Raw genomic sequence first — 19,763 nt, 5'->3', positions numbered from 1 at the left:
CTCGGTAGAGTGCCATGGCGTCACACAGCTCACAGCAACCTCCAACTCCTGGGCCTAGGCGATTCTCCTACTATTTTTTTGTTGCAGTTTGGCTGGGGCCGGGTTTGAACCCGCCACCCTCGGTATATGGGGCCGGCGCCCTGCTTACTGAGCCACAGGAGCCACCCTATTTGGTGGCTTCTAATCTCTGCATATGTGAACACATGAAAGTGTGTAAGATGGGGCTATGAGTTCAACATGTTAACTTTTCTGCAGAATATTTAGTTGTGGCTGCAGTATAGAATTTGTGAATTTGGTCTGGAAGTCAGAAGTCAGTACTGAACATAGCCTAGGAGCCATGAGCCCTTTACCCCCACTTCGCTCCCTCTTCTTCACCTTTCAGTGGATCTCTTCCTTTTTTTTTTTTTTTGAGACAGAGCCTCAAACTGTAGCCCGTAGAGTGCCGTAGCATCACAGCAACCTCAAACTCATGGGCTTAAGTTATTCTCTTGCCTCAGCCTCCCAAGGAGCTGGGACTACAGACACTCACTGCAATGCCCGGCTATTTTTTGGTTGTAGTTGTCACTGTTTGGCCGGCCTGGGCCAGATTTGAACCCGCCACCTCTGGTGTACGTGGCTGGCACCTTAGCTGCTTGAGCTACAGGTGCCACCACAGTGGATCTCTTCTTGAGATAGAATACGCAACAAGTTTCATAGACTATGGTTCAATTAGCAGCCATCTGCTAATGAAAGGCAGGCAACCAACTGTAGTGAAAATAACTTCTTCTTATGGTCTCTTTCCTTTTGCTGTGGGAGCATCAGGATTTTCACAATTTTGCAGGTCTTCTGCATAGCTGTTTATATCCTGTGCCATAAATTGAAGCAAATGGAAAAAAACTGGATGACTGAAAACTCTAAAATTCGGCTCAGCACCCATAGGTCAGTGAGGAGGGCACCAGCCACTTACACTGAAGCTGGCAGGTTCGAGCCTGGCCTGGGGCCTGCTAAATAACAATGACAACTGGAACCAAAAAATAGCCGGGGATTGTGGCAGGCGCCTGTAGTCCCAACTATTTGGGAGGCTGAGGCAAGAGAATTGCTTAAGCCCAAGAGTATGAGGTTACTGTGAGCTGTGATGCCACAACACTCTACTGAGGGCGGGCGACATAGTAAGACTCATGTCTCAAAAAAAAAAGAAACAAAGAAAAAGAAAACTCTAAAATTTAAGTGGTGCTAAATGAGCTCAAGATTGTTTTATTTTCCCCTTTGGTTTAAGTAATTTCAAGTATGAGAGTTAATATGGCAAATTCAGGCAAAGATTTTACTGATGAGAATCTCCACTGATAAATGTGGAGGTGAAAGTAACTCCAATTTTGGATGCTGACGCACCGTGGTTTTTTTTTTTTTGTGGTTTTTGGCCGGGGCTGGGTTTGAACTCGCCACCTCCGGCATATGGGACTGGCGCCCTACTCCTTGAGCAACAGGCGCCGCCCAGACACACCGTATTTTTTTGATTAACTTCAGTTCAGAGAACACCTCTGTGATTTCCACTTTAGATTTACTGTTTCTTGTGTCAGAGCACAGACTTACTATAAATACTGCTCTTAGGTCAAAATAAGCTTGATGCTATAACACAAATTATAGGCAATGACGTAACATAGCATTCTTGTCCTTTCCTGGAAGGCAGCTTTGTCTTGCACATTCCCTATACAGCACATATATACCTTTTTCTTTTTTTTTTTTTTTTGTAGAGACAGAGTCTCACTTTATGGCCCTCGGCAGAGTGCCGTGGCCTCGCACAGCTCACAGCAACCTCCAACTCCTGGGGCTTAAGCGATTCTCTTGCCTCAGCCTCCCGAGTAGCTGGGACTACAGGCGCCCGCCACAACGCCCGGCTATTTTTTGGTTGCAGTTTGGCCGGGGCCGGGTTTGAACCCGCCACCCTCAGTATATGGGGCTGGCGCCCTACTGACTGAGCCACAGGCACCGCCCCCACATATACCTTTTTCTTAATGGATATGATCCCTGGGTCTTGGGAGTAACAGTGCAGAGATCTATTTATCTTGCGGATGCCTAAGACCATGATTCTGCTCACAACTTCCCCAATAAATCACTCTACTAACAAAGTAGATTTGCCTGCCTCATCCTTTGTTTATGTGGCTCATTCTGCATTTGGGTGTCACTTTGAATATTAGCCCTTTCATAAAACAGATAGAGGCTACCTCTTACCTGTATATTGGTGATAAACAGCAAAACTAGTTTGGCAAACACACAGGGTAAGAGAGTTGCATAGGAATTATAGCCGATCCCTGTATCTTGTCCCCCAAAATATCTGAAGGAAATGCTGGTTAGCCACGAACACATTTGAGACAATTGATTTTTAATATTTTCTTAAAAAAATACAAAGGAAATTAACTCTGTAGGTCAATACAATTCAGGGAAAGAGGAAAAAATGGAATTTCAGAGCAAAGGGAACGTGCAGGTTTAGGTTATCATATCCCCATACTCCCAATACCCATAAAACAAGAACTTCACTCCATGACACAGATGATCCTTGAATGGTAGCTCAGAAATGTTGATAGCAGACATACTGGGACTAAGTAAATTATTTTGGTTGTCATTGATTATGCTGTCCTGAGATGAATAAAATCTACTCTAAGGACAGCTAAGGGAAAGTTATAGCAGGAGAAAGACTAAAGTACCAAACACAGCAGTAAAAACCAGCAGGGCAGCGCCTGTGGCTCAGTGAGTAGGGTGCCTGTCCCACATACCGAGGGTGACAGGTTCGAACCCGGCCCCGGCCAAACTGCAATAAAAAAAAAAATAGCTGGGCATTGTAGCGGGTGCCTGTAATCCCAGCTACTCAGGAGGCTGAGGCAAGAGAATCACCTAAGCCCAAGAGCTGGAGGTTGCTGTGAGCTGTGACACCGCAGCACTCTACCGAGAGCGACAAAATGAGACTCTTGTCTCAAAATTAAACAAACAAAAAAAAAACAAACAAAGCAGAAGTGTGCCCTTAAACGAATGGGGCCTTAATCAGGTAGCTGCTCTACTAGGCTGCTGCCATCCCCAACCCATCCCCAAATAAATAGTGTGGAAGTGTAACAGTAATAGTGTAGTAGTATTTGATTCAACAGAATTAAGTCTTTTACCCATTTAAAGCAAACATTACCATGACTAGAAGAGCCCTGGTAGGGAATGAGAAGATTGTAAGATCAAAGGTACTTCTAAATCAACATCAGGTATACTGAACTCTCACATTTATGCCATCTCCTCCCATCCCAACATTTGTTCACTGTTATTTTCTCAGTCTCCAGTGCCAAGAGACTCTAGATGCACAACACTCAGTCTTGCAGGTTATACTTCAGTGGTGTTCTAGGTACACTCACATTCCATTAAATTCAGTTACTTTTACTTACTCCAACCTCGTTCTTATATACCAACCCTGTCCCCCACCTCCCCCAAGGCAGTGTCAAGTAAATCTCTCCCCCTAACCCCCAAAGTTTAGATAGGGCTCTCCCTTTTGTTTTTTTCCAGAACGCAAGTGCTTTGCCCCTACCTACCTGTAGATTATTTATTCCTAGGGAAAAAGAAAGACTTGGATATTACCAAGTTTATTCAAGTTGGTATCCTTCTAATTATCTAGCCTGGATACTGCTCACATCTAGCAGGCCATACTTACCTTAGTTCTCTGCAATATATGAGGCATAATGTTTATATTGTCTCCCAAGCACATGGTAGTTACAAATGACAAGAAAGTGCTCTCCAAACCAGAGGGAGAGGTGATGTGGTTTCCGACATCCATTCAGTGTGCGTTCTCTTCCCTTGGGTATCTGTTTGTTACCCACCCTTCTCAGGAAGGACCACCAGCACAAAGGGGAGTGTATGTCAAATAAGTACAATCATCACTGCACTGGTGCCTGTAATCACCCTGTGCACAGCGTGAGAAACAAACATTCTGGAAAGGATCCTTGATTCTCCCACAAACTGTCCCTTGAACTGGTCACTAGCTGTGAATGGAGTTCCATCAATGGTCACTTCTCTCGGAGCACACACACACCAGCATCACAACGCTGGGTTCCCATGGATGTCACTACTTCCCAGCTGTCGATGATAGGGTCATAGCACTCAATACTACTCAGCAGGGAATTACCATCATATCTGAGTGGGAAAGAAGCAAAAGAAAGAAATGAGCTTTCTATTGCTTTCCATACAAGCTTTTGATTCCTTTCCTTTTATGAGACATAGTCTTACTCTTTTACCCTGGCTAGAGTGCCGTGGCATCATCATAGGTCACAGCAACCTCAAACTCTTATTAGACTCATGAGATCCTTCTGCCTCAGCCTTCCCAGGGACTGCAGGTACCTGCCACAATGTCCAACTAGTTTTTCTATTTTTGATACAGACAGGGGTCTTGCTTTTGCTGAGGCTGGTTTGAAACCCCTAAGCACAAGCAATCCACCAACCTCCACCTCCCAAAGTATTAGAATTACAGGGGTGAGCCACTATACCCAGCCTCCATAAAAGTTCTCTACTAAAGTTGCCATTGCAGACATTTCCCCCCACAGAAACCCTGTCTCCATCCAAAAATGTGGACTGGATCACTCTTGCCCTGGAAACAAGATGAGTCTGGCCTGGTTTCTAAATCCTTACCCTGCAATTGCATAGAGTCTTCCCCGAAGCACTGTGGCCCCTACATAGCATCGTGGAGTGGTCATACCAGTAACAGTTGTCCAAGAATCAGTGCGAATGTTGTACGCTTCAACAGAAGAAAGGTGGGCTGTACCATCAAATCCCCCCACCACATAAATATGGTCATTCAGCAGGGCTACTCCTGCACCTGGAGAAAAAGAGGCTATTAGCAAATGAATGGCACTGAACCTAGGATTAGAATTCTTTAAACAAAAAAATAGTCACTAATAGCTAGCTGAATTCTAGGGTAGATGAGGGATATTGACTGGGCCCAGGTGGGCCTGAAATAATCTAATCCAGAAAAAGATATTCCATCTATAAATTATTTGACTAGGACTTGAAATGATAAAAAAAAAAAAAAAAGCAGTAAAGGTAGAAGGAAGAAAAGGAGTTGTGAAGAAAAGGAGTTCTGGAGCAGTTTCTACCCAGCGAAAATAAACTAGAATTGCACAGTGTTTTTTCCTTTCCTACATTCCAGCCTATTTAACTTCAAAAAGCTCTCAGTGAAGGTAAATAGTTACTCTTCTACTATTATACCTTACAGATTTTATTTAACAAATATTTGTACATGTATTATATAGACAGAATTGTATTAGATATTCTAAAATGCAGGGAGAACAAAAACATGAAGGCTTTAGATCTCAAATTTATAATTTAGTTGAAAGTTTAAGTTGTCTTTACCCTAATGTTTAGAGAAAACAGAGGTAAACAAGAGAAAGGAATCTGACTCCTAAGTCTACAGTGAACCAGGAACTAAGTGTGATTTATTGATATCCTGACCTGTGCTGCACCACCGTTACACATGTGAAGATTTGACAGCATTGTCTATTGTCCCCTCACTCAGATCTGGTCTTACCAGAACGCTTGGTGGCCATTGGTGTAACATTGGTCCAGTGTCCTGTATGAGGATCATATTTCTCAACTGAATTTAAGATATTCAAGCCATCATATCCACCTGAGAGACAAAGCAAAGATCATTCCAGAAAGAGTGGTAAATCCTCATGCCCATCCAAATAAGCCTTTTTCTGAGTGCTTTGACTCATTTTTTTAGTTTCAATTCTTCCATAAGAGTTCCTTAATAACCCATCTGACAGTATCCTACTTTCTGTTTACAAGAAAGAGAAAAATGCCAGTTAATGGAGACTATATTGAAATGAACTAGGGTTTTTTTTTAATTAATTATTTTTATTGTTAAATCATAGCTGTGTACATTAGTGCAATCAAGGGGTACAATGTGTGAGTTTCATATACAATCTGAAATATTCTCATCAAACTAAATGTTGCCCTGGGTGTCATACTGTGGCGTCCTAGCTCACAGCAACCTCCAACTCTGGGGCTTAAGCAATCCTCCTGCCTCAGTTTTTCTATTTTTAGTAGAGACAGGGTCTCGCTTTTGCTTAGGCTGGTCTCAAACTCATGAGCTCAAGCAATCCACCTGCCTCAGCCTCCCAGAGTGCTAGGATTACAGGTATGAGCCACCCCACCTGGCCTCAGGGTTTTTGTTGAAGAAAGTCTATGAACTTAATTCTGATGAAAAGGGATTCCCACCTAGTCTGTTGAGTTTCTCTCCCACTCTGGCAACCCAGACTCAATACCTAGACAGTAGATCACGCCGCTGGCCACTACTAGTCCAGCACCTTCTCTGGCAGTCTGCATATCTCCCAGCATGCTCCACTGGTCAATATTTGGGTCATATCGCTCCATACTGGTATGGCGCCTGCTTCCATCAAAGCCTCCAGAGACATAGATCATATCTGCTCAGAATAAACAAATCACAATCTATTAAAGAATGAAATTTCTAAGAATTCTTTTCTCTACACATTTCCCACAGGTTCTTTAAAAGTCTGGGACTAAAAGTAAAGTGTTTTTTTTTTTGAGACACAGCCTCAAGCTGTCACCGTGGGTAGAGTGCTGTGGCATCACAGCTCACAGCAACCTCCAACTCCTGGGCTCAAGTGATTCTCCTGCCTCCGCCTCCCAAGTGGCTGGGATAACAGGCGCCCGCGACAATGCCCGGCTATTTTTTGGTTGTAGCCATCATTGTTATTTGGTGGGCCTGGGCTGGATTCGAACCCACCAGCTCAGGTACATGTGGCTGGTGCCTTAGCCGCTTGAGCCACAGGTGCTGAGCCAAGTGTTTTCTTTTTTTTAATAGGATAATTAAGTCTTATAGACAAGATGACAGCACAGTTAAGATACCTAAAAAGAATAGTGTAAGATGAAATCTATAAAAGCGTGCAAAAACTACATGGAAGTTTGCAAAAATACAAGTGCCAGTTCCTCACACAGGACATTGGTTTTTGTTTTTTTTTCTGAGACAGAGTCTCACTTTGTTGCCTTGGGTAGAGTGCCGTAGCGTCACAGCTCACAGCAACCTCAAACTCTTGGGCTCAAGCGATTCTCTTGCCTCAGCCTCCCAAGTAGCTGGGCCCACAGGCGCCCGCCACAACACCCGGCTATGTTCTGGTTGTAGCTGTCATTGCTGTTTGGCATGCCCAGGAAAGATTCGAACCCGCCAGCTCAAGTGTATATGGCTGGCACCTTAGCCGCTGAGCTACAGGCACCGAGCCAGGACACTGGAACTTGATTTGCCAACTCTGTAGTCAGTATTGAAACATCTATGAATGCTTAACAGATTCTGTAACATTGGTATTTGTGAAAGCAAAAAGATATGTGGCCATACAAATTTCTCAATATTTTATCCTCCCGCCAGATAAATGAAGAGGTTAAGAACACTGATCCAGCCCTGTTAAGATAGAAACATTACCCTGCATACTAAGCCTACCTCCCAGGGTTGTAGCTCCTGCAAGGCCTCGTCGGACATTCATAGGGGCCACAGAATACCAGACCCCATCCTCGTCTGCTGTGTAGTCCAGACATTCCACTGAACTGAGTCGAGAGCGGCCATCATAGCCACCAATTACATAGATCCGATCATGCAGGGACACTGAGGCCACATAACGTCTCTTACGAGTGATGCTCTATAGATTTGGAGGGAGAGGTACAGAGCATTTCAGTTAGGCAAGTTTTGGGCCTTAAGCTTTTGCTCTCCTTGCTGTTTTTATCTACACACCTGTACGCTTCTTCACCTGTCACCCTGAACCCTCTTTGAGTGGTTCAAGCTCAAGAGGCCCTCAGCTGGCTGCCTCCTAAATGAAATGTGTGTTGTGGTACTCTTAAAGATGCAAGCCTTCTGCACATTTGTCTCTTTCCAAGGCTTCCAAACAATTTAATGGCTTTCTATCATCCAGCATCTGACTGTTTTCCTGTTCATAAGGAACTAGGCTATATTCTTCCATAGAGTAGAAAGTAATCCTGCATTTGCTACTAAAAGCCAGAATTCAGGGGCAGCACCCGTGGCTCAAAGGAGTAGGGCGCTGGCCCCATATACCGGAGGTGGTGGGTTCAAACCAGGCCTCGGCCCAAAACTGCAAAAAAAAAAAAGCCAGAATTCAGGGCCAGGCATGGTGGCTCTCACCTATAATCCTAGCACTCTGGGAGGCAGAGGCAGGTGGCTTGCCTGAGCTCAGGAGTTTGAGACCAGCCTGAGCAAGAGCAAGACCCTGTCTCTAAAAATGGCCTAGCATTGTAGTCTCTGCTACTCTGGAGGCTGAGGCAAGAGAATCACCTGAGCCCAAGAATTTGAAGTTGCTGTGAGCTATGATGCCATTGCACTCTACTCAGGGTGACAAAGTGAGACTGTCTCAAAAAAAAAAAAAAAAAGACAGAATTCAAAGACCCTAAATAGCAGGAACAGTAGATTCCTATTTTTTTTTTTTTTTTGGTAGAGACAGAGTCTCACTTTATCACCCCTGGTAGACTGCCGTGGTGTCACACAGCTCACAGCAACCTCCAGCTCCTGGGCTTAAGTGATTCTCTTGCCTCAGCCTCCTGAGTAGCTGGGACTACAGGCGCCCCCCACAACACCAGGAGCAGTAGATTTCTATGTTTTATCAGAAATTATTGTTCATTCAGCAGTGAAATAGAGACATACTAAGGGAGAAGGATACAAACTTCTGAATTCAATTGACACTAGTTCAATGTAATACAATTCCACAATTCAACACTGGGTTCTGTTTAACAGTGTGACTAATGAAGGATTCGAGGAATTATACAGACAGCTTCATGGCTCACCCCTATAATCTTAGCACTTTGGAAGACTGAGGCTGGAAGATGGCTTGAGGCCAGGGCTTTGAGTTTGAGACCAGCCTGAGCAAGATAGCAAGAATTCATCTCTACAAAAAAAATTAGCCAGGCATGGTGGCATGCACCTACAGTCCCAATCACTCACAGAAGGCAGAGGCAGGAGGATCACATGAGCCCGGGGCTTTAAGGTTGGTGAGCTATGATGATGGATGCCACTGCACTCCACCCAGGCCAACAGAGCAAAACCCAGTCTCAAAAAACAAACGAAAAATAGAGAGATGGAGAGGTACCTACATAGGTGGTACACAGCTGAATTTGACACAGGGATACTGACATTTCTAAAATGTAATCTAGGACGGCACCTGTGGCTCAGTGAGTAGGGCGCCGGCCCCATATGCCGAGGGTAGCGGGTTCAAGCCCAGCCCCCGGCCAAACTGCAACAAAAAAATAGCCGGGCGTTGTGGCGGGCGCCTGCAGTCCCAGCTGCTCGGGAGGCTGAGGCAGGAGAATCACGTAAGCCCAAGAGCTGGAGGTTGCTGTGAGCCGTGTGATGCCACAGCACTCTACCGAGGGCAGTAAAGTGAGACTCTGTCTCTACAAAAAAAAAAAAATTAAAAAAAATGTAATCTAACCTCAACAGTCACAAACGGTTTACTGAGTACCCACCGTGTACACAGTACTGTTGTAAGAAATGTGCTATTACTTAGGCTTTTCTATTTTTAGGGGTGGATTAGTTATGATATAAAGTAGGGGACCAAGGACATTTAAACTCTCTCCCGAAGAATAGTTCCACCATTAATTACTGGCAAGAAGTTCCACTCCTGAGTCTTGGGGTCATATTTTTCTACCACATCGATGGGAGACTGCTGGCTTCCGAAGCCCCCAACCACCAGAAGCACTTCGTTGGCTCCTGAAGACAAAGGCAAAAAAAAAAAAAAGTTACTTCATAACCCCTGGCTGAGTAATTCACAGGGAAGTATAAGTAGAAATAGTTTTTAGCATATTTTGTTTTATGTTGTAGAGACAATGATCTGAAATAGGAGATACATCAAGAGGCTGCCTAAGAGAGTTATTTCTTCTTGAGGATCTAGCTCTTTAGTCAGAAATTTAAATTTCTAGGCAACATTCAAACTCCAGAAGGCAAACCTAAACACTACTGTAATGTTTCAACCTACACAGATGACTATGGCTAACATAATAACAGCTTTAGCGCAGGCAGGGGACACAGAAACAGAAAGAAATAGATTATGCTACATAACCATCAAGCTGGGAGGAAGGGGGAAAGGAGATGGATAAATCCACACTGATTTAGTACTGTGCACACTATTTGGGTAAAGGGCACACTTATAACTTTGACTCAATCTGTACAAAAACAAAGTATGTAAACAAAATATGTATACCCTTAATAATCTAAAAATAAACAAAAAACTTGGAAAATATAGACAACTATTACAAAAAAAATTACCCAACATTTTACAATACAAAGACACACCAAAGTAAACTATTTTCTTCCAGCTTTATTTCTAAATATTTATAAAACATAAATGGAGGCTGGGCTCACATCTGTAATCCTAGCACTCTGGGAGGTGGAGTCAGGTGGATTGCTTGAGCTCATGAGTTCAAGACCAGCCTGACCAAAAAGCGTCTCTACTAAAAACAGAAAAACTGAGGCAAGAGGATCACTTGAGCCCAAGTGGGAGGTTGTTGTGAGATATAACACCATGGCACTCTACCCATGGCGACAACTTAAGACTTGGTCTCAAAAAAAAAAAAAAAAAAAAAATAGGTGGTGCCTGTAGCTCAAGCGGGTAAGGTGCCAGCCATATACACTAGAGCTGGCGGGTTCGAATCCAGCCTGGGCCTGCCAAACAATGACAACGACAACCAAAAAATAGCCGGGCGTTGTGGTGGGCGCCTGTAGTCCCAGCTACTTGGGAGGCTGAGGCAAGAGAATCGTTTAAGCCAAGCGTCCTCAAACTTTTTAAACATGGGGCCAATTCACTGTCCCTCAGACTGTTGGAGGGCCAGACTACAGTTTAAAAAAAAAAAAAAACTATGAACAAATTCCTATGCACACTGCACATATCTTATTTTGAAGTAAAAAACAAAATGGGAGGCGGCACCTGTGGCTCAGTCGGTAAGGTGCCAGCCCCCATATACTGAGGGTGGCGGGTTCAAACCCGGCCCCGGCCGAACTGCAACAAAAAGATAGCCGGGTGTTGTGGCGGGCACCTGTAGTCCCAGCTACTTGGGAGGCTGAGGCAAGAGAATCGCTTAAGACCAGGAGTTGGAGGTTGCTGTGAGCTTTGTGATGCCATGGCACTGTACCTACTGCCATAAAGTGAAACTCTGTCTCTACAAAAAAAAAAAAAAAAAAAGGGAACAAATACAATTCACACTGCTTCATGTGACCTGCGGGCCACAGTTTGAGGACGCCTGCCTTAAGCCCAGGAGTTGGAGGTTGCTGTGAGCTGTGACGACACAGCACTCTACCCAGGGCAACAGCTTGAGGCTCTGTCTCAAAAAAAAAGAACATAAATCGGACCATATTAATATTAGATAATATTACCAAACTCTTTTAATACATGGTAATAATATTCTTAGGTATTTCAAGGTTTTGTAATTTTGGGTTATAAACAATTACATAGAACTATGTAATATGATAGATATGATTATATGTAATATCATAGAACTATGATAAATATCCTTGAATATGAAACTTTTCCTGGTTATTTTCTCAACATACAAATGGGAGGACTACTGGAGTGATGAACATGAATTTTAAAAAAATCCTTTGATATATGACTTTTTCAGGTTGTATCAATTGATACTCCCACCAACAGTGTAATGGAGCCAACTCATTCTGCTCTGTTAGTACTGGGTATTATGTTTAAATATCTGACACTCTGACAGGCAAAAAATTATATTTGTTTTAATTCTTATTTTATTACTAATACAACCTTATTAGTAATTAGGTTGAACTTTCTCTCCTTACATTTAGTAGTTTTACTTGCTCTTCTATGACCTATACACTCAAATCTTTCTTTTTATTTATTTTTGTCCAATTTTTGGCCAGGGCTGGGTTTGAACCCGCCATCTCCGGCATATGGAGCTGGCACCATACTCCTTGAGCCACAGGTGCTGCCCTGTTTTTTTTTTTTTTTTGAGACAGTCTATGTTGTCCTCAGTAACATACTGCCATGAGGTAACAGCTCACAGCAACCTCAAACTCTTGGGTGCTGTAACCACTGTCTATCGAGCCTCTTTAGTGTTTCTTGAATGTTGTTGTTGTTGCAGTTTGGCTGGGGCCAGTTTTGAACCCGCCACCTTAGGTATATGGGGCCAGCACCTTACTGACTGAGCCACAGGCGACTGCATTTTTATGAGCTTTTTTTTTTTATAGAAACAGAGTCTCACTTTATCACTCTCGGTAGAGTGCCGTGGCGTCACACAGTTCACAGCAACCTCTAGTTCCTGGGCTTAGGCCATTTTCTCTTGCCTCAGCCTCTTGAGTAGCTGGGACTTCGGGTACCCGCGACACGCCCGGTTATTTTTTTGTTGCAGTTCGGTTGGGCCGGGTTTGAACCCGCCACCCTTGGTATATGGGGTCAGCACCCTACTCACTGAGCCACAGGCACCCTTTATGAGCTTTTTAGATGCAAATGGTTTTAACTCTTTACTGTGGTTGTTCCAAACCTATTTTCCTAATTTGTCTTTATTATTTTGTGTAAGATTTATTATTTAGTCAAGTACATTGACCTTTTCCTTTGTGCCTAGAAAGTCTTTCTCCTCTGGAAGAACTTCTAAGGGTTTAATGTCTTAGGATAAATTGGGGACCAATACTCACACAATCTGACTTACGTCTAAAAAAAGAGCCAGTGCAGCAGGGCATGGTGGCTCACGCCTGAAATCCCAGCACTTAAAAATAACTCAAGGACTAGTATACTCACTATCCTCACTCAAAAATTATCCTCTCATTAAAAAGATTTAAAAACTATTTTTCTTGTGATCATAAAATACATTTCCTTTTTTTCTTATTTCTTTTTTAAAACTAACTACAACTTGGCGGCACCTGTAGCTCAGTGGGTAGATACACTGAGGCTGGAGCACGGGCCAGATACACTGAGGCTGGAGGGTTTGAAACTGGCCTGGGCCAGCTAAAACAATGACAACTGCAACAACAACAAAATAGCCGGGCATTGTGGTGGGCACCTGTAGTCCCAGCTACTTGGGAAACTGAGGCAAGAGAATCACTTGAGCACAAGAGTTTGAGGTTGCTGTGAGCTATGATGTCATGGCACTCAACAGAGGGTGACAAAGTAAGGCTCTGTCTCTAAAATAAAAATAAAAATATAATAAAACAAAACAAAACAGAGCCACTGAAAAATGAACTAGAAAGAAGCCTGTTTGGTCTGCGATTATACAGGCAAAAAAAAAAAAAAAAAAGAAAAAGAAAAATATAAGGCAACAAAAAAATATTAAGTAGGGTGGCGCCTATGGCTCAGCGAGTAGGGCGCCGGCCCCATATACCGAGGGTGGCGGGTTCAAACCCAGCCCCGGCTGAACTGCAACCAAAAAATAGCCGGGCGTTGTGGCAGGCGCCTGTAGTCCCAGCTGCTCGGGAGGCTGAGGCAGGAGAATTGCGGAAGCCCAAGAGCTAGAGGTTGCTGTGAGTCCTGTGACATCATGGCACTCTACTGAAGGCAGTAAAGTGAGACTCTGTCTCTAAAAAAAAATATATATATACATATTAAATAAGAAGCCAGGGGCAATGCCTATGGATCGAAGGAGTAGGGGGCCAGCCCCATTTGCCAGAGGTGGTGGGTTCAAACCCAGCCCTGGCCAAAAAAAAAAAAAACGAAGCCAGTTACTGGGTGGCACTTGTGGCTCAGTGGGCAGGGCGCTGGCCCCATATACCAAGGGTGGCAGGTTCAAACTTGGCCCTGGCCAAACTGCAACAAAAAAATAGCCAGGCATTGTGGCAGGCACCCGTAGTCCCAGCTACTCAGGAGGCTGAGGCAACAGAATTGCCTGAGCCCAGGAGTTGGAGGTTGCTGTGAGCTGTGTGACGCCACAGCACTCTACCGTGGGCAATAAAGTGAAACTCTGTTTCTACAAAAAAAAAAAAAGAAGCCAGTTACCTTCTTTACCAATGATGGAATGCTTGTTAGGTTATATTTTTATCTTTTTGATAAGGAAAGCGTGCCTAGGACATCTGATAAAAAGCATGAAAAAGTACATTACTAAAACTGGAACCTGGAGGAACCTGGAAGTGTGTCATGGTCACAAGAGTGGTAGGGGAGTGTGTGTGTGGGCGCTGTGGAATGTTAGAGGAATAGGTCAGACAGACCTCAGAATTGTTAAAATAATGGAGTTCAGAGACCTACATTTCCATTTGCATTGATCTTTAGTTCAAAAAAGGTGACATATACAAACTAGAATAGCAATTTCCATTATATCTTCTGTGAGAAAGTAATGGAGAAGTTAATAACCAAAACAAAAATCCCTTATTTGGCCCGTTATTTTTACTTGACCATAAATTTAATTTCCTTATACTGTATGCAGAAGAGTTGTTATCCTAGCAGCTGGTTTAGCACCTCTATGAATAGAGATGGGTAGAGAACTTGATGGCAGGAACAATCTACCTTCTAAGGCACTGAGGAGATACTGCTAAATTAAGAATTTAGCTAGAAATAGCTTCAGCATTTCCCTTCTAAAACTACTGAAAACATAACTTCAAAACTATGAAAATATATAACAGATTCATAATCGAATCTCTCTAGGTCAGGATAATAAGCAAGTTCCCTGACCAAGCAGGAATTCTTTTGCTGCCTATTCTGAGGAGGTATAGGAAATGTACCTCCAAAGAGTTTTCTGGTTCACAAAAATTTTCATTAGCTTTAGCTTAATTTAACAAGCAATGAATGCTATCATGCAAAAAAGAAACATACTTTCTGTACTGGGAAGCACCTTAGTGATTAAAATGAACTCCTTGACATTCAGATGAAGAATTGTTAATTCAGAGAAGTTAAAGGACCTGTAACAGGAAGTTACTAGAATGACAAAAATGGGAGTAAAAATCAAAGTAGGGAAAGTATCATATCTACCAGTGTCAGGTTCTTTCCACTATATTACTGGCTCACATGGTACAGGCTAAGTATCTATACCCAAAATGCTTACAACCAAAAGTGTTTTGCATTTAGGATTTTTTGGGGGGTGGTGGGAATTTTGGAATATTTGCATTATACTTAACCATTTAAACATCTCTAATCTGGAAATTCAAAATCCAAAATGGTCCATAAGCACCTCCTTTGCATTCAAAAGTTTCATAATTTAGATTTCAGATTTTTGTATTGGGAATACTTAGCCTGACCTAAAAACATTAATTCATTGTATTACTGTATTCTTATTTATTTATTTATTTTTTTTTTTTTGTAGAGACAGAGTCTCACTTTATGGCCCTCGGTAGAGTGCCGTGGCCTCACACAGCTCACAGCAACCTCCAACTCCTGGGCTCAAGCAATTCTCTTGCCTCAGCCTCCCGAGCAGCTGGGACTACAGGCGCCCGCCACAATGCCCGGCTATTTTTTGGTTGCAGTTTGGCTGGGGCCGGGTTTGAACCCGCCACCCTCGGCATATGGGGCCGGCGCTGCCCTATTTATTTATTTTTTTTAGAGGCAGAGTCTTAGTGTGTCACCCTCAGTAGAGTGCTGTGGCGTCACAGCTCATAGCAACCTCCAGCTCTTGGGCTTAGGTGATGCTCTTGCCTCAGCCTCCTAAGTAGCTGGGATTACAGGCACCTGCCAAAATCCTGGCTACATTTTGTTGCAGTCTGGCCGGGGCCAGGTTCGAACCCACCACCCTCAGTATATGGGGTCGGTGTCCTACTCAATGAGCTACAGCCACCCACTGTATTCTTTTTTAATAACAAAAATATCCACACGCTAGGGCGGCGCCTGTGGCTCAGTCGGTGAGGCGCCGGCCCCATATACCGAGGGTGGCGGGTTCAAACCTCGGCCCCGACCAAACTGCAACCAAAGAATGGCCGGGCATTGTGGCGGGCGCCTGTAGTCCCGGCTACTCGGGAGGCTGAGGCAAGAGAATTGCTTAGGCCCGGGAGCTGGAGGTTGCTGTGAGCTGTGTGAGGCCACGGCACTCTACTGAGGGCCATAAAGTGAGACTCTGTCTCTACAAAAAAAAAAAAAAAAAAATATCCACATGCTATGGTAATGATACAGTGATATAAATAAAACTTAATATTCTCTTGCAATCCTGCCCCTATGGGGTAATCTTGTTACAAGTTTAGAGTGGATCCTTGCATACTTCTATTTATGGTCATGTTACAGAATTTTTGCTTCTTTTCTTTTTCTTGAGAAATTTTTTTCTACTTAGTACACCCAGTCTGTTTACGGAAGGACATAAATCTATGTGACTTCAATGCTTTTTTTTTTTTCGAGACTGAGTCTCAAGCTATTGCCCTGAGTTGAGTACTGTGCTGGGATGTCATAGCTCACAACTTCTTCCAACTCTTGGGCACAAGCGATCCTCTTGCCTCAGTTTTTCTATTTTTGTTTTCCTTTTTGGAGACAGAGTCTTACTATGTTGCCCTGGGTAGAGTGCTGTGGCATCACAGCTCACAGCAACTTCAAACTCTTGGGCTTAAGCGATTCTCTTGCCTCAGCCTCACAAGTAGCTGGGCCTACAGATGCCCACCACAATGCCCAGCTATTTTTTGTTGCAGTTGTCACTATTGTTTAGCTGGCCTGGGCTGGGTTTCAACCCACCAGCCTCGGTGTATGTGACTAATGTCATAACCATTGGACCATCGTGCTATAGGTGCCAAGCCTTCTTTTTTATTTTTTTTTTTGTGAAAGAGTCTCATTTTGTCACCCTCAGTAGAGTGCCATGTCTCAAATTCTTGGGCTTACGTGATTCTCTTGCCTCAGCCTCCCAAGTAGCTGGGACTACAGGTGCCCACCACAATGCCTAGTTATTTTGAGATGGGGTCTTACTCTGGCTCAGGCTGGTCTCGAACCTGTGAGCTCAGACAATCCAGCCACCTTGGCCTCCCAAGTGCAGGGATAACAGGTGTGAGCCACCATGTCTGGTGAGTTTTTCTATTTTTAGTAGAGACGAAGGGTTTCAATTTTGCTCAGACTGGGTCTTGAACTCGTGAACTCAAGCTATCCCCCCCACCTATGCCTCCCACAAAGCTAGGATTACAGGCATGAGCCACTGACCCCAGCTTCAAATTTATTTTTTTACAAATAATTGGCTCTTTTCCATTTCTTATTTACTTATTTTTGAGACAAAGTGTTACTTTCTTGCTCTTGGTAGGGTGCTATGGAGTCATAGCTCACAGCAACCTCAAACTGTTTATTTATTTATTTATTTAGAGACAGAGTCTCCCTTGGTCACCCTTGGTAGAGTGCCATGGTGTCTTAGCTCCCAACAACCTCAAACTCTTGGGTTCAAGTGATCCTCTCAACTTAGCCTCCCAAGTAGCTGGGACTACCAATGCCCACCACAATACCTGGCCATTTTTTAGAGATGGGGGTCTCACTATGGCTCAGGCTGGTCTCGAACCTGTGAGCTCAGGCAGTCCACTTGTGTCGGACTCCCAGTGTTGGGATTACAGGCATGAGGCACATCGCCTTGCCTGCTTATTTTGAGACAGAATCTCAAGCTGTTGCCCTGGGTAGAGTACTCTGGGGTCATAGCTCACAGCAACCTACAACTCTTGGGCTCAAGCAATTCTCTTGCCTCAGTTTTTCTATTTTTAGTAGAGACGAGGTCTCGCTTTTGCTCAAACTGGTCTAGAAACCCTGAGCTCAAGCAATTCACCCAACTCAGCCTCCCATAGTGCTAGGATTACAGGTATGAGCTACTGCGCCTGGTCACCCTTAAACTCTTGGGCTCAGGCAATCCTCCTGCTTCAACCTCCCAAGTAGATGGGACTACAGGCACCCACCATAACGCCTGGCTTTTAAAGATGGGGTCTTGCTCTTGCTCAGGTTGGTCTCAAACTCCTGAGCTCAGGCAATCCACATGCCTCAGCCTCCCAGAGTGCCAGGATTACAGGTGTGAGCCACCACATCAGCCATGACTTAGTGCTTTTAAAAGCATCAAAATAATAGCTCAACACTTTGTTTTGTTTTGTTTTTTGTTTTTTTTTGTTGCAATTTGGCCGGGGTGGGTTCAAACCTGCCACCCTTGGTATATGGGGTCGGTGCCCTACCCACTGAGCCACAGACGCTGCCCCTAGCTCAACACTTTTAACAGCTTCCAAAATAGCTTCACAGTTTGGTTATACTGTAATTCAGTCAACCATTCATTCCTCTTCAGATGCAGTTCAGGTTGTATTCTTGTTTTTCTGGAAATGCTTTAGTAATTTATGGTTAACGTTCTTCTGCATGTATCTTTATATACTAGTGTTAATTTCTATACTATAGATTACTAGAAATGGAACAAAAAGGATATGCACATTTCAAACTTTCATAAGTATCTTCTTTAATATTCAATTTGAGAATGGTTGGCAAGGCACATTTTTAAATGTTTATTAGTCACTTACATTTCCTCTTCTGTGTGTTACCTGTACATCTTTTTTGTCAGTCTTCTATTGGGTTATTATTCACCTTGTTGGTTTAAATGGGTTCTTTTTATATTAAAAATATTAACCTTTTGTCACACATACTAAACACATTTTTTCTAGTTCTTACAGAGTCTCACTATGTTGCCCTGGGTAGAGTGCCGTGACAGCACAGCTCATAGCAACCTCAAACTCCTGGGCTCAAGCGATTCTCTTGCCTCAGTCTCCTAAGTAGCTGGGACTACAGGTGCCCACCACAACGCCCAACTATTTTTTATTGTCATTGTTGTTTTAGCTGGCCCAGGCTGGGTTCAAACCCACCAGTCTTGGTGTATGTGGTTGGCGCCATAACCACTGTGCTACGGGCATGGAGCCTCTAGTTCTTTTTTTGCAGTTTTTGGCCAGGGCTGGGTGTGAACCCACCACCTCTGGTATATGGGGCTGGCACCCTACTCCTTGAACCACAGGCACCACCCGAGCCTCTAGTTCTTATCTTTGATTTTCTTTTGTCATCAACTAAAAAAATTTTTGCATGTGGTCTAGTAACATGAGGATTCTATTTTTCTGTTTTGGGCTAAAAATGTCCTAACCACAAAGGAAAGAGAGAATTGAGAATTGTGGTTTAATGAGCACAGAGTTTCAGTTTTGCAAGATGAAAAGAGTTCTAAAGATTGATTATTTGCCTGTAATCCTAGCACTCTGTCGAGGAGGCTGAGGCAGATAGATTGCCTGAGCTCATGGGTTCAAGACCAGCCTAAGCAAGAACGAGAGCCCATCTCTAAAAAAATAGCCGGGTATTGTGCGGGTGCCTATAATCCCAGCTACTTGGTAGGCTGAGGCAAGAGAACTGCTTGAGCCCCAGTGTCTGAGGTTGCTGTGAGTTATGACACCATGGCATTCTACCAATGGTGACAAAGTGAGACTCTGTCTCAAAAAAAAAAAAAAAAAAAAAAAATTGGTTATACAACAACACAAATGTATTCAACACTATTCAAACATAGAGTTAAAAAAGGCTAAGATGGGCTCGGCGCCTGTGGCTCAAGCGGCTAAGGCATCAGCCACATACACCTGAGCTGGCAGGTTCAAATCTAACCTGGGCCCGCCAAACAATGATGGCTGTAACCAAAAAGTAGCCAGGCATTGTGGTGGGTGCCTGTAGTCCCAGCTACTTGGGAGGCGGAGGCAGGAGAATCACTTGAGCCCAGGAGTTGGAGGTTGCTGTGAGCTGTGATGCCATGGCACTCTACCCCGGGTGACAGCTTGAGGCTCTGTCTCCAAAAAAAAAAAAAAAAGGCTAAGATGATAAATTTTGTATTACCTATATTTTACAACTAAAATAAGAAAAAAAAGGGCTAGG

General features: G+C 43.6%; 1 protein-coding gene across 2 annotated transcripts in view; it reads right to left on the bottom strand.

The window, feature by feature from the left end:
• Positions 1-3,865: 3,865 nt before the first annotated feature.
• KLHL12 (kelch like family member 12) overlaps positions 3,866-19,763 on the bottom strand; it is a 44,848-nt gene continuing 28,950 nt past the window's right edge. Inside the window, exons 7-12 of one of the 2 annotated variants that reach the window (XM_053606772.1) lie at positions 9,621-9,727; positions 7,457-7,652; positions 6,267-6,425; positions 5,528-5,626; positions 4,633-4,819; positions 3,866-4,140 (exon numbers count right to left, since the gene is read on the bottom strand). In XM_053606772.1, coding sequence (XP_053462747.1) covers positions 4,014-4,140; positions 4,633-4,819; positions 5,528-5,626; positions 6,267-6,425; positions 7,457-7,652; positions 9,621-9,727 — 875 coding nt within the window. In that variant the 3' untranslated portion in view covers positions 3,866-4,013. The remainder of the gene's footprint in view (positions 4,141-4,632; positions 4,820-5,527; positions 5,627-6,266; positions 6,426-7,456; positions 7,653-9,620; positions 9,728-19,763) is intronic. The other variant, XM_053606773.1, reaches the window with a different exon arrangement.

Source organism: Nycticebus coucang, chromosome 10 (assembly GCF_027406575.1).
Source record: "Nycticebus coucang isolate mNycCou1 chromosome 10, mNycCou1.pri, whole genome shotgun sequence".
Classification (NCBI taxonomy): domain Eukaryota; kingdom Metazoa; phylum Chordata; class Mammalia; order Primates; family Lorisidae; genus Nycticebus; species Nycticebus coucang.
Note: the sequence above shows the minus strand (reverse complement) of the source record. Positions and strands in the feature narration are given on the sequence as shown.